This window comes from Typopeltis vanoorti, chromosome 15 (assembly GCF_054136105.1).
Source record: "Typopeltis vanoorti isolate ZY-2024b chromosome 15, IOZ_Tvanoo_1.0, whole genome shotgun sequence".
Classification (NCBI taxonomy): domain Eukaryota; kingdom Metazoa; phylum Arthropoda; class Arachnida; order Uropygi; family Thelyphonidae; genus Typopeltis; species Typopeltis vanoorti.
The window spans coordinates 16,075,936-16,091,961 of NC_143563.1; the positions used below are offsets into that span (position 1 = coordinate 16,075,936).

Below are 16,026 nucleotides of genomic sequence, written 5' to 3' on the forward strand. Positions count from 1 at the left end.
CTTTACTAAAATTTTTATCAATTTATTAACCACGTTAATTCAAAAAAGTGTGTTTATCAAAACAATGTAAAGTGAGGAATTCCTGAATTATTTAATAATGAACAGTGCTCATGTATTATAAAGCTGTCCATGAATGTTGGTTAGTACAAAGACAGGATGAATCCTTTCTTACTGGATGTTTATCTAGAAGTATCTGTTTACAAATGATAACCAGAATTTTCAGTAAGAAATACTATTACCGCTGCCTGAGTACAGCTAGTTAAAGAGTTCTGGTCTCTCCTGTCATGAAAAAGACTGAAACCAAGGCCTTTCTGCTCTGGGAAATTATTCTACAGGAGATCACTTAAATTATTAAAAGCAGTAGCCTTGAATTTATAAGAGTTGTTTACAGGAAATGAAAAGCAGTTGACATTAATGTACATAATAGGTAAATACAAATGTTTCTGGGAAAAATGAAAACATTAAATAAATCATGAATTTATTACATCATGAAAATGATACATTTAGTTTTTCTTGCATGAAGGCTGCAATGAACATGCCATGAAATGATTACAAATAAACGATTTTTTCTTCATTTTTTCTTTCTTCTTAAAAAAAAAAAAAAAAACTGACGTAATTCAAGAATGCCAGTTTTTAGTTGTGAAAACCACTATCAAAATGTGGCCTTGGTAAAATAAATGGCTGCTGCATGTAATTCTGATAAATATTTCCAGGAAATGAAACAGCTCCACTCTGATAATTTGGATAATAATTTCCATGAGATGAAGGGACTCCAGGTGGATGTCCAGGGTACACTGAAGGAGGTGTTGCCATATAAGGAAAGGGTAAGTGTGGAAAAGGAAAGGAAAATCCCATAGGATTTTGAGTCTGAAGATATGGTCCTTGCATCAAAGGTTGTGTGGTTGAATAGTGGTGTGCTGATGCCTTCACAGCAGGTGCAACAGTAGCTACTGCATTTGATTTTGAACTGAGTGATACCTTAGATCCAGTTAAAGGAGGGCATTTTGGAACCGAGATGGAAGATAATGAAAATGATTCTTTCTTGTGGTCACTCTGTGATTTGCTTGTTTTGTCTTCTGTTTTTAGTTCTGTATTTTTTAATTTGCTTTCAAGAACAATCTTAGTAGGCTGATCACCAATGGAGAGCTGACCCTCATTTGTAGAGGAGCCTAATGAAAAATGAAACATTTAATATATTAAATATAAATTCCCATTTAATAAGAAGTTCATTTTAGAGTCTGAATTTTTGGCTAAAAAATTAAATATTCCAAGTCTAATACTAAATAATGCCACAAATATTTAATCTAATAGACAAGTTAGTTGTTGAACATTATTCATAACTTATATTAATGGTATTGCGGTATGACCAGGGTCGGCTCGTGCACAGGCACTGCAGCAATTTTTCTCGATATATAAATATATTTATTAATTTCTTTATATTTAATTGTAATATTTAATATTATTTTTTATACAAAATAATAAAAATCCATCTTGTAGAACTTAGGAGGGTGAAGGGTGTTGGCAGCACTGTGTTTATCACAGTGTCATATTGCTAGTATTTGCTATGCGCACAAGCATATGCACGTCAGAATGAGATGCAAGCTATTGGCGTAATATGGCACTGTCCGTCGTGCAGTTCCACTGTTGTTTATGTGCAGTTTGCGCCAGTAGTAGTGTGTTCATAGGTGCTTATCATGTTTACTCTGTCTCTTTAAATATTTGGACATTACAATTAAAGACATAACATTTGTTATAGTTTTTATTTTAGAACATTGGCGTTATGATAATGGATTTTATTTTTAAGTAATTTTGAATTATACTAAACTGTATAATTTTATCAATAATAAGCAATATTTTTTCATGAAACAAAACAAGAAGAATATATTTTATTTTTAAGTAATTTGAATTATATCAAACTGTATAATTTTATTGATAATAAATAATATTTTTTTTATGTTTAATTTTTTAAAAACTTTTTTACCATAATTTTGATATTTTATCCAAACACGTATATACACTGTACTTACAGTGTATATGTATATTTCGAAAGTTGCAGACCCCCATGATTTCAAGCCACCACTGGCTACACCAAACCAACTAAATTATATATATATATATATATATATGTTTATTAACTGGCTTATATTTTGCTGGATTTCAAATCAGCATCTTTAGAGCACATTACATGTTACAGATAACATGCAACAATGAGTAAGTGAAATAACTGAAATTGTAATGGACCAAAAAAATCTAAAGTCATAATTTGGCACCGTCTAATGTTAATTGTTGCATGTTAACTGTAACATATAATGAGCTCTGAAGATGCCAGTTAATAAACATCTTTCTTATAATTTAGGTGGTTTGGTGTGGTAATACCAATAAAATAAGCTGAGCACAAGTATTTAGTTACTATTTTTTGCATGAATTTTTGAAAACCTTTTTGTATTTCACAGTGAACAATGTGGTAGTCAACTAAAAATAGCACTGGTAAGCAATGCTATAATGAATATGGCATCATATGAACCATGCCCACTAAAACCAAGTTTAGATGAAGATCACTTCTAGAAGATTTGTACTAAATTCAAGATATTCTCATCTTTAACTCAGAATGGATTTTTTAAAAACATTTTTTGTGTGTCTCCTACTCATGAAAAGTCATAAACCTATAGTAGATCAATACTGTGGGTGGACTAAAGAATATTTTCAATTATTATTTATTTTGCAATGAAAAGCCATTGAGCATAACTTGAAAGTGAAGATGAGATAGGATTTTTTAATAATTTTTGCTTATTTTTTACATAATCCAGCACCAGAGACCAAATATGGAACCTTTTCAAGCCACTTCAGGCCTCCAATTATCAGGGCAGTAGTCACACCAGACAATGAAATTCATCTCCCACCTAAAGACAATCGCAAATTCATGTCCACATCATGATTTAAATCTGTAGCTTCCTGACTGGATTATTATTATTATCATCATCATTCTCTCCCACAATTAATCAAAGACTAAGTGGGAGGTCCTCCAGTTATACAGAGAGAGATTATCATACTATGCCTAAAATACATTCACTCCCAGGCAATGCATTCTAATCATTAATCACTCCATGCAAAAAACCTGATTCCCACTCCCTTGCTCATACCCTCCTTATACAGTTCAGAGTGATGATGTTCTCCTCACCATTCTATAAAAAACCTCTTACCATTGATCTGATAAGAATCCCTTACTGGCTTATACGTCTCTATCATATCAACCCTCCTCCTCCTATTCACTAGACTGTAAATTGCAATTTCTCAATCTTTCCCAATGCCGGTTCATCTTTTTGAAAACCAGGCAACCAAATCTGTGCACTGTAGTTGATATGTGGCCTAAGCATGTTGCTGGCCTGGTTGGCCAAGTGGTTTAGCATATCTGCTCTCCAACCAACAGGCTGCAGGTTTGAATCTTGCCACAGGGGTGATTATCTTTAGGTAGGAGATGAATTTCATCACCTGGTGTTGACTACCATCCCACTTATTGGAGGCCTGAAGTGGCTTAAAAAATTTCCTTGTTTGATCTCCAGAGCAGTGTTTTCAGACTATGTCAAAAATAAATTAGCCTCCCCTGGCATACACACATCACATCAATAGCTTCCTTAGCATCCTATTTTACACCCATCCAGCAACTAACTCTATACAAATCCCAAATTCATCCATCCCTAGAAATAATATTCACATGTTTGAGATGGTGCTCCTAAAAGCTCTCTAAAAATTCATGATATTGCCAAGAAGAGTCATTCTGCTTCATAGATGTTCCTCTCTTACAGACTTACTTTAACTTTTAAGGTGTTTCCACACTTTATCTACTCTAAAGTAACTTCACTGCTTCACTGAACTGGCAACCATCATTCTTCCACTCTGGAGCAATCTTCCTCATGAAGTACTCCCAAGCAACTATTTTTTGAACTCTTCAAAAAATATATCAATAAACTTCTATCTCAATCCTCACCTACACCTTATATGACATTAGTTGCAAAGAGACTTGATGCTTTTGATTTAATAAGGTCAATGCTCAGCAAGATCCGTTTTTGATTACAATCTTCAATCCACATAGAAAGAAGTCTCTCTAATTCAATCATTATAATGCTTTGATTTCGAGTGGTTTGCATACATGATGAACTTGAGGCAGCCTTACCTTTCTCTTTTTATTCAGCAGCTTTGCTTAAAATTGCTCTTATAGTTGATTCACCCATTTGTTGTTGTCCTATCTTTGCTCTGGACTTGCCTTGTTCATTTTTCTTTACTATTTCAATTTTTTCTTCCAATGAGATTACTTTTTGAATCTTTTTCATACTTCCACTTTTTTGCTCATTAATTCTTTTACTCATGATTAACAGTTGGGAAAATACTTTAAAATAAAAAATTAAGGAAAACAGTTACAAAGGAGCCAAGAGATGTGATCAGCAAAATACTATGTAATTAGCAGATGACATAAATGTTGGAAGTACATTTGGAACATAGTGTACACGGAAATACTGTAGCATGTCATTACAAAATTACTTTGTAAAATGTTTTAAATCAGTAACTAAATTATTTCATCCTGGTGAGTGATTTTTTAAAAATAGTTAACCATAAAAAATGTATAGGTAGAAAATTGTTTAAATCTATAACATTGATTTTTAAGATGTACAAGGGTGGTCAGAAAAGTTCTCGGCCTCAATCATAGATGACAACACTATTGGCAAGGTTTTTTTTTTTCTAATTTGATACATCTGTCATAAGCATCCATGTGAAATTCCGTCATTCAATCAAGTAGTTTGTTTTATACAGCTGTCTGAAGCAAAAGTGTTCGGTATCCCTTGAAATGGTTAAAATTGAGTATCGTGCGGTTATAAAATTCTTTGTAAAAGAACACCAGAAAAAATTAATTCGAAGTTCATAAAAGTTTATGGGCACTCTTCTCCATCATTTTTGACAATTAAGAAATGGGCTGTCGAGTTTAAATGTAGCCATACCAACCTTGAAGATGATTCATGTGAAGGACGTTCAAAAAGTGTAACACCACCAGAAATCATTGATCAAGTGCACGATATGGTATTGGATGACCGGCAAGTCAAAGTGCATGAAATTGCTGAGACTATAGGCATTTCAAAAGAACATGTAGGATATATTTTGCATGACAAATTGCAAATGAAAAAGCTTTGCGCAAGATGGGTGCTGCGATTGCTCATAGCAGATCAAAAACACACTCGCATGAAAATGTCAGAACAATGCTTGGTGTGTTTTAACAAGAATAAAACTGATTTTGTGCATCGATTAATTACTATGAATGAGACTTGGATTCACTATTAAAAAACCAGAATCCAAACAGCAGTCAAAACAGTGGAGAGAAGCTGGTTCTTCAGCGCCAAAGAAGACAAAGTCGGTTCCATCAGCAGGAAAGGTCATGGTATCGGTGTTTCGGGACACTAAAGGCATTTTGTTTATTAATTATCTTGAAAAAGGTAAAATAATAACTGGAGAATATTATTCCGATCTTTTAACCAGACTAGATGAAAAAATTTGCGAGAAAAGACCCAGTTTGCAGAAGAAAAAAAATCATCTTTCATCAGGACAAAATACCTGCCCACAAAGGTGTTTTGGCAATGGGAAAATTAAACGATTGGCACTATGAATTGTTGGAACATCCACCCTATTTCCGAGATTTGGTTCCCTCTGACTTCTATTTCTTCCCAAATCTAAAACTCTTCCTTGCATTTTTCTTTGAATTGAGAGGTGATTGCAGCTGTAACATCACTGGAATAAATGTATTAGTCTTAAGGAAGATTATGTTGAAAAATAAAAATAATTTTGAAATTATAAATTTGTTTTTTCATTGTTAGGCTGAGAACTTTTCTGATTACCCTCATATATATAGGCACACCAATCGAATTTTAGAGATACATTAATTGCATTTAGGTATAGAAAAAAAATGATTAACTAACTGTTGATGCATTAATCATGGGTTTCCTGTATAATTAGTTTTTGCTTTTTCTACAGATATTTCACAAGCATTATTTATTTAAACTTGCTTATAGAATTCTCCGATTTTTTTTTTTTTCAATCCATTAAAGCTTGTCTGTTTCAAACCAGCTAGCTACACATCAACTACTCCCTCACCAAACTAGTTCAAATTCCTGTTTATTCATTCATTAAGCGCCTCCGTAGCGCAATTGGAAGAATGATGGTACGTTGCGCCCTTCAATTGGAAAAGTCCTAAGTTCGAGTCTCGTCATGACGGGAGGAATCTTTATATGGACTTTTTCAATCGAAGGTGAGTTAGCCGATCTCATACAGAGGTAGCATAGTTTTTTTCCCCAGAAACTCAGGTTTTTCATCCTGCATACAGAAAAATCGGCCCTTCAGAACACACGCAATTTACAGTCAAAAAATACTAGCTGTGCTGGTGATGGGCAGTAGATGGCACTGATGTAGATGATTAGATGAGGTTCAATGTAGAGGTAGAGATGGAGAGTTGTACAATATGTGTCCTCCAGCAATGAGTCTTCGGACTCCTTGGAGGTGTCACGAAAATAATAATAATAATAATAAAATTCATCACCTATTATGGAAACAACTTTCTGGCATTTCCTAAATTTATGCTAGCCTATTTGGCTTCAACCAACAGACAGTGACTGGTTCAAATCCCATTTGTGGGAATGGATGTTTGTGAAAGTCTTCAAGTGGGATGATTTTTTTTGTCTCTACCACCTATTGTGATATCACCATTCTGCTTATTAGAGGTCAGAAATAATCTGAAAACATACTATATTGTCTCAACTTACTTCACGACACAAAATATATTGTACATTTACAAACTACTTTCATTGGTGGGATTCATATTAAAAAGGCATTATATACACAGTATTCAAATCCCATATAAATAAGCTTCTTCAATAAGAAATGCTGCAGAGCCTCTTTGGATCTACTGCATTTCTTATTGAGTATGAAATTATTAAGCAATTGTGAAAAGACATATGGTAGGCATTATTTATTTGTTTATTTTTATATCACTCCACACATGAGCAGCTACAAGGCCTATAGCAAATAAACAGGCTGCATTAATATTCTTATTAAAGAGGAATCATCTTTAAGAGGATTGATCCATAAGTTAAAGATGCCAAGAAATTATATTCTTGATTTTATCCTTTATCCAAGCATAAGCAAACAGTTTGCACGTGAAATCACTTCATGACTGCGCTACTTGTATATAGAGGCTCATGACTTCACATCAATTGCCTTAGTGTCCCATAATGCAATGCACATATCTTTACAGACATGTATAATGCTAAGTATTATGGGAACGGTCACTACACAGACTGGTTTCCACCTTTATTGAGGTGAAAAAGTAAAGGGGTGAAGAGAGCCTGATAGTAGGTATTAGGGGAAAGAAAATAGAGATAGATAGTATGAGAGATAGAGAAAAAGTCCTCAGGTAGTGGGTACTACAAAAAACCTCCCCGTTCTATTGTAAGTAATGGAATGGCCAACAGATCACATAATCTTTTCCAAATATGCAGGACAAGAGGGCAGCTGTAGAATGAATGTTCTACTGTTTCCAATGCAATGAACATATCCTTATGGATATGTATAATGCTATGTATTAAGGGAAAGGCCCACTATCCGACCAGTTTTGACCTTTACTGAGGTGAAAAAATGAAGGGGTGCTTATCATAGGCCTAGAGTAGTTAGTATAGGGGTGAAGAGAGCCTGATAGCATTAGGAAAATGAAAAGTCAGATAGACAGTACGAGAGAAAAGGCCTGAGCTCTTTTATATCATCATATAGCCAAAGGCTATATGATGATATAAAAGAGTTTTCCTTTTTCACCAATCTCATGCGGATGAACAACCAAAAGACCAATTGAAAAGAAAGTGCAAAGATGACTGATACTCAGGTGGTCAGCCTTATCTGAGTTAACTACCTTGAGTTGGCCTTCTTTGCCTGCCTGGGATTGCTCTACAGTCATCGCTACAATTGACCATAAGATCACGTTAAATTAAGAGGATGGAACCATTTAAAAAACCTCTCATAGCAAAAATATACAGAATTTTATCCCCCCCCAGCGAATATTGCATAATGTAATTTGATATCTCCTAGAATGCTTCTTTCTAAATACAAAGATCATCTGACAACAATAGAATTTCCACGACAATATTATAAAGCATTTGTATGTCATATTGCTGTCATATTGTTTTCAAATCCATGTTTCTTTCTAACCTTCCATAAATGGTATTTTAATTCATTAATTATAAAAAGTAAAATTCTCTTCCCATTGCTGATAGGTAGTGAGTACTGGAAAAAAATAACTTGTTCTGTTGTAAGTAATGGAATGGCTAACACATTACATAATCTGAATCTGTTCCAAATACACAGGGAAGATGTAGAATGCATGTTCTACTGTTTCTAATTGGTAACAGTTGTCACAGATTGGATCTCCAATGTTAAAGTACCTCCACATTTGATGGTATTGACTAGAAGGTGACCATATGCAATTCTCCAAGCAAGATCCCTCTTGTTAGGATATCCTTAGAACTTCAATAAGTTATGAAACAAAGTGTTGCTGTCAGTACTCAACTGCAGAAGTTTGCAGTGAAAGAGATTAAAGATTTCTTTACACAAACTTTACTTTATTTAATAGCTGGAAGGGGATCAATCGTTCAATGGTGTTAGCACACTCTCCCTCGATGAGTCTTTGAACTCCCTGGAGGTGTCACATAATAATAATAATAATAACATTAATGGAAAGAATGTTAATGCCAATATGTTGTAGCAGTCTTAGAGTTAAGCACAGAATGTTGTAGTATTCAGGAACAATCTGAGCTTTTGGACCTTTATAATCATTTACTCCAAACAGGGGAAGATGAAAACCCAGGTAGTACTGGAGAAGGTCACACATGTGATTGGTCTGCAATATTTTATGGATTTTTGAAGTTGTATTGCTTAAATAGCAGAATTTTAAGACTGGAAGCCTAAATCCTCCATGTTTCTTTGATAGTTGAAGAAATTCCTTTTTTATTTCTTGGTATTGGCTGGATCAAAAAATTGCACAGGCTTACTATAATTGCTTTTCTTCAGCTTCTGCAATGTCTGTAATATTTATTATATAAATCTGAGCAGGGAAGATTATGGTTTTGAGTACTATGGTTTTAGAAGAAAAGGAAAATGGTCCAATTTTCCAGTCTTCTAAGGTTTCAATGTTCTTGTATATGAGTTCTTGAACTGGTAATATTGAGTAAGTGGAGAAGGGAATTCCAAGTATAATGATGGGGGTTCTTGTCTATTACTTGTATGCACTCCTGTATTGTCATATCTAACATTTCATTCTTCTAAGGCAGTTCTAACTGAATCAATCCACCTAGACTTTGATCTTCCTCTGGGTCTCTTTCCTGCCATCTTAGCAACAAACACCTACTTTGCTAACCTTTCCTCATCCATTCTATTTAAGTGGCTATACCACTTTAGATTAGCTTAGCTCTGCTGATACATTCTTGAATGCTACATATTTACAATGCTTACAAGTAATAGACTAATTTGGAGGAAAATTGTGGATAGGAGATTAATAATAATGTGAACTTAATCACGTAGTGCTGTAGTAACATTGTTTGGGGGTATATATATATATATATATATATATATATATATATCAGGAAATTGATAATGCGGTTCTCTCTAAGGGTAGAGAGAGTCCAAAAGGAATGCCACCAAGATCCAAATTTCCAAAAACTTTTAATTTTGTCTCGTCTGCATTAGCAGTTAATCTACTGATTTGCTGAAGTTTTCCAAAATACCAAAAAAAGATGAATGTAGAATCATTATCCTAATATCTTATTTTCCTTCATAATTGAAGGAACTGTTATTCCTCGCACAGCATGTGTATTGTCCACTTCCTGTAAGAAAGGTTCAAGGTTTTATAGAATAAAGCCAATGCAAGAAGCAATGAACTAGGGGGGCAACCTTGCTTGACTCCTTTTTGAATTTTGACCGGGTCTGATGGAAATCCATTAACCTAGGAGATGGTAGTTGAATTGGCACAGGCCCTTTCTCATATATTTAATGAGGCGATGCAGAAAGGAGATGCTATGATTAGTGAAGTGTCACTGATAAGTCTTTAACTTTTAGATGAACCTGATGAAGTTTTCAATCTGTGCAGCCTGCTTCTTGTAAATTGTTTTCCGGTTTTTTTACAGTTGCTTTCCATTATTTCAATTTCATGCCTAATGTTCTTAATTTGGAAGCTAGTTATTTTGTTTTCATGTAGATGATAATCGTACTAAGAAAACTTTGAATCAATCAACTGTATTATTATTTTTTAATTGTATCTCTTGCTTTACCTTTATTAGCACGAGATGGTTCTTCATAGTCCATAAACTCTTCTGAGCCTGAAGAGATTTCATTTGATGATCTGCAATTGTCTCCATCGTTACATTTTTTATTACTTATTTTCTTTTAGATTTAGTTCCTTTTTTTAACACATCTTTTAAATTTTTTGTTTATCCTCAATTTTTTTTTTTTGATAATCTTGCCTGCATATTAAGTTCTTTCAGTTGTCTTACTTGCTTTTCTGTTTCTTCTCTGGTTTCTCCTTGTAGAACAGTTTCACGTGTTTGCATTTCATTTTGTATCTGTTCAGTTGTTATAATAGGTTCATTATTGGCAATTTCAACTGATGTTGTTCCATCCATATTTGACTAGGAAAGTGGCTCCTACAGTTCTAGAATTTTGGGGCTAATTTTTGGCTGATTTAGTTGTGCACTTTTTGTGATTTTACCAAGTATAGTTTGTTTAAAAGAGCCATCTTTACTAGACTGAATTGGAAGATCCCAGAACTCTTCTTTATGCCTCTCTGAATACGACATTCTAATTGGCTCTACTGGTGCTCCCACTTTTTCAACGAAAGTTCTGAAAGGGTTTGAGACACTGATTAACAATATGTTCAATCTCCATGCAGCTGAAACATTTAGATTTGGGGCAGCTGCCACCCAAGTGATCATATGAACCACAATGCAGGCACCTCTGTACTCCGGAATAGTTTACCATAACTTGGGTTGTACCGATGTTGACAAAATTTGGTAAAGGCATCTTCATATTCATTGTGCAGGTGACTTCACCAGAAAGCCAGTTTGGATCTTCATCTGATAAGTCCTTTCGTATGTTACTAATTTTACCCCATTTTGAGAATATCTGTATAAGAATTTCATTACTGTTCTCTATATATTCTATTGGAAATCTTTCCATTTTTATTGTTTTAACCTGGCTTTCCACCATTATTACAGGAATTACTGTGCTACCTTTGAAAGTAGAACTCTGTAATAGTTTATCCCTTGTTTCCACATCTTTAACTACAATTAAATATTTCCCTCTGCCATATGGCGTGAAAGAACAAATCTTACTAGTCAACTATCTCTTTAAAAACCTTGGTCACCCATCTCACTTCTTTGCATCGTGGAATTTCAATTCCTAGAGGTCATGCCACTGGAGGAATTGGTACCATTATCTCAGGTGGGGAAAAGACTAAAATCTCTGTGTTTGATTGTAAGAAAGAGAGAGAGAGAAAAAAAAAACCTTTCAGTAGTAAGGCTGAGAATTAAATAATCCCATGATATAGAAACAATTCTACACCACCAGCATATACTCTATTTGAACTACTATAAAATGGCAGCCATGATACCACCAAAAGTAATCTCATAATGCAGATATACCTGCACTACCAGCAATCTTAATATATACTTAAAAAAAAAAGCTAGTGCTAGTGGGGGAAAAACCACCAATAGCACTAGTAAAATAAAATCAAAGTGAAAAACAAATGAAAGTAAACCAAAGTACTTAACTTGACAAAATCCAAGATGTCATCAGTGGTGGGAGCCAGACCCAGAAAGATACCAAGGTTGAAGTAATGCAGAAGTCCTACTTCCATATACAAGTAGCCAAAAGGTGTCACACCTTATTACTAAAATATCTGGATTAGAGATAGATGTTGAAAGTTTTTTTCACTTGTTTATACTTTAAATTAAAGATGCCAAGAAATTATATTCTTGGTTTCATCCTTTATCCAAGTGTAAGCAAACAAAGTGGTGAAGTGACTTCATGTGCAAACTTTGTTTGCTTACACTTGGATAAAGGATGAAACCAAGAATATAATTTCTTGGCATGTTTAATTTATAGTATAACCAAGTGAAAAAACTTTCAACATCTGCAAACGTAAGTTTCTGTGGTTTAGCAGTTCTGTAGGAAGTTTTTGGTATTGAAACCACATTATGATGTACATAAAGAGTTTAATAAAAATAAGCAATTAACACCTGACAAGTTTCATAAGTCGTATGACTTGCACTATCAGAGGTATTGGTAATAAAAGTTTTACAAAACAAAAGCCTATTAACAATTGATTACACATATTAGATGTTTTTGATAATTTCACAACCGTTACATATAATTGATAAACCAGAATACAACTGGTAAATTCATTACTGCGTGTGTGTGTGTTGGAACATTGCTAGTAGGTGCTGTGGTATCACGTGTGTTATACCCTAGATCCATGGCAGTTACATTTTTGATGAAATTAGCATACTTGATGTAAAATTAAGCCTTGGTTTTTATTGCATTGTGCAGGGATCCTAAGCATTTGCGAGGAACTTTAAATTTCGTTGTAAAACAGTTATGATCAATATATGACATTTTTGTTTGTTGTCAAAGTACTTGATGGCCAGTAGTGGTTGTGTGCCAGGCCTGATTTATGCTCTCTTCTTATTTCGAAGTGCTTTTTTCAGGCATGTGGATCTCTCCTGATCTTCCTGTCTAGCCTACATAACAAATGCCACAAAAGTAATGAAGCTCAGACTTCTGGTTTTTTCATGGGGTGATGTGGAGGTTTTGGTGGATGTAGGAATCTTGATATTTTTTTATGAAGGTAAGTAAATAAGCCACTCTTTTGGTGCTTTGGCTAACTTCTCTCTTATTCCATATAAATTTATTCAACTGGCTCCCCATATAACAGCTTAGTTTATTTGGTTGTGTTCTTGTTGTTGTTCTAAAAACTATGCCTAAATAGCCAAAATATTTTACATGTTCTATAGGTTCTCCATTGAGAACACCTGAAGTTTTCCATGTTCCTGCCTGTTTTTAGAATTTTAGTCTTTTTTATTGCTGATCTTTATGCCACATTTGTTGCAGCTGTTATGCAATTTAGTTAGAGAACCCTGGAGATTTGCACTGGATGTATTTAGGAGTACATCTACATAAAGCAAAGAGCTAAGTTTGATATCGCCAATTCTAATATAAGGTTTAATGCCACTTTCTTTCATAATGATATCCATATAGATCATAGGTTCCCAAAGTGGGTGGTCCCCATCTTCTTATTTGGCTGAGCGTGGGTTTAGTGCTGTAGTGAATTTACTATCTAAGAAAAGGAACCGATTGCATATAATTGAGCGTGGCGATTTACGACTGTTTTTAACGAAAGTTGAACCCGATAGTAACAAACTTTTAAAAATGCACCAGGCTCATCCTTCACATTAATTTGTTATTTTTACTTTGTAAGTTTGAAATAAACATCTAATACATTTGATGGTGTTTTAATTATTACAATAAGATTCTTACTAATGTAATGCAATCTCTTAAAATGTATTCTGAATTTTCATATTTAAACCATTGTATGAAGCTTCACATTAATTTGTTATTTTTGCTTTGTATTTTTACTTTATAAGTTAGAAATAAACAATTTTATAATATAATTAATGGTGTTTTAATTATTACAATAAGATTCTTACTAATGCAATGCAATCTCTTAATTGTATTCCACATTTTCATATTTAAACCATTGAATGAAACTGTGCATAATGTTATTCGAGCATACATTTTACAATCTTTACATATGGGCTACGTTTCACCAAAATTGTATAGCTATAACTGTGTTCAAGATGAAGCACATATTGGCTACTTCTTTTTAAAAATTTAATGGCATAAGCGGTAATGTATCATTAGTTGCTATTTATGTCAAAAATATCAAATGGCTTGAACGTGGAAAACTGTTATAATGGGGGGGGGGTTACAAAATTTGTCTTGCAAAGTGGGCGGTGACCTGAAAAAGTTTGGGAACCTATGATACAGATGATGAATAAGAGTGGAGATAACATGCATCCTTGTCTTACTCCTGATGTTACATTAAACCATTCTTGTTTGTATTTCCTTCAATTCTAACTGCTGACTTGCAGCTTAAATATTGACTATATATTGCTTTGTACAATGTTCCATTCACCCCATAGTGTTCTGAAAAGCTTTTCTATGGGCATCTTGTCGTATGCCTTTTTTCAGATTTACAAAACCTTAAGTGCAGATCCTTGCCATATTCCCATGATTTCTCAACTATTTGTCATAAAGTGAAAATATGATCTTGACAAGTTATGTTTGACCTGAACCTAACTTGTTCTTCTTCAAATTTCTGTTCCACAATTTTTCTCTACCTCTTTTCAAGTATGCTTACATAAATCTTATCTGGAACACTTAGTAGAGAAATTCCTCTGTAATTCTCACATTCAACTTTATCCCCTTTTTTCCAGATAGGAACTACAAGAACTCAGCTCTAATCATCTGGAGTTTGACTTTCTAACCAGGTTCTCTGAACTATGCAATGTAGCCACTGCATAACATTTATACTTCCATATTGAAATATTTCTGGCTGAATATCATCGACTCCAGCTGATTTTTCACATTTCAAGTTTTTGATGGCTTTTTCTAATAGTCAATATTTAAGTATTGATATGTATGATCAATATGTATTATCGATATGTATTAACAAAAAAAAAATTAATATAAAAATCCCTGGATTCATTGGTACTTTGATTAAAAAAGCAATCCCTCTCTCTATCTCTCATAAAAAAAATATATCAAATCACCTTAGGATTTTTCATGAATCAAAATATCCCAAATGAGCAGTGGAAAGATGGCATGGGAGCAAATTGTAAGATCTATTGCAGAATACAAACAGGTAGGCATTTCGAAAAAGGTATTGACTTTGTTATTAAGAAGGGAAAGGAGATGATTGTCGAGCATTTGCTCAGTCATACAATCCCATCAATTGATGTTGGAACTGCCCCAGAGAATGCTGTGTCCATTAAAGATACCCATGGGCTGAGATAGTTGCAATATAAAATTATCAAGTTTAATCTCATTTAATCCACAACTGGGCAGTATATAAATGGAACATACTGTAATAACAAATACCACAGACATGCAAATTGTTACTGCTGCCAGAGCAGTATTAAGCTGAATATGTTGAAAAGGAGTATGACTGCTTAGTAGGATTAGCTAATCCACCATGAGCAGGACCATCTCCAGTTCTGTTCCTTACAAAGATCAGTGAAATGATTTAAGGCACCCTGTGTTTTAAATGTTTCATGCAGATAGAAATAGAAGGGTGTGTTTCTATAGTAGAACCTTGATATCATCAATATTTTGAAGAAACCTATATCAGTTCCACCATAAAAATGTCCTATTGTTTTAGTTTAGTAGGCTTGTCCTATTTCTGAGATATTGAAGGATTACCTTCTTTAGGCTTATATTTATCTATTTTAGTGAAGTACAGACAGCCATTGCCCATCCATTACTAGGTCTCTTACTCTGGAAAAATGTTTAATACATCATCAGACGTGTCAGAATCATTTGGTGAGTTTAGTTTACTTTCAGCAGATACAGAATCTTGCCATAACTTTCTTGACAAAGGTTCTCATCAAATGGGATCATTTTTGAAGTTGTTTCATGATATCATACGACTGACACACCACGGAGAAGCACTCACAATCATGAGGTTCTAGTATGGGAGAAATTATCAGATGGGGGAGTAGACATACAAGTTTGAGTTGATATTCATATTTTCTTAATTGTCACCTTTTCAGCATAAGAAGATTTCAGGATAGCTTTGGTAGTGATGGTGGCTAGCTTCCTCTTTGCATCCTGATATGGTATATTTTGTTCTGTTTTTATTTTTTGTATTTCTTTTTCTTCCTTCCACCTTTG

General features: G+C 34.0%; 1 protein-coding gene across 1 annotated transcript in view; it reads right to left on the bottom strand.

The window, feature by feature from the left end:
• Nucleotides 1–491: 491 nt before the first annotated feature.
• LOC150098418 (tudor domain-containing protein 5-like) overlaps nt 492–16,026 on the bottom strand; it is a 471,387-nt gene continuing 455,852 nt past the window's right edge. The window contains exon 23 of the mRNA XM_090404821.1: nt 492–1,169. Coding sequence (XP_090260947.1) covers nt 634–1,169 — 536 coding nt within the window. The 3' untranslated portion in view covers nt 492–633. The remainder of the gene's footprint in view (nt 1,170–16,026) is intronic.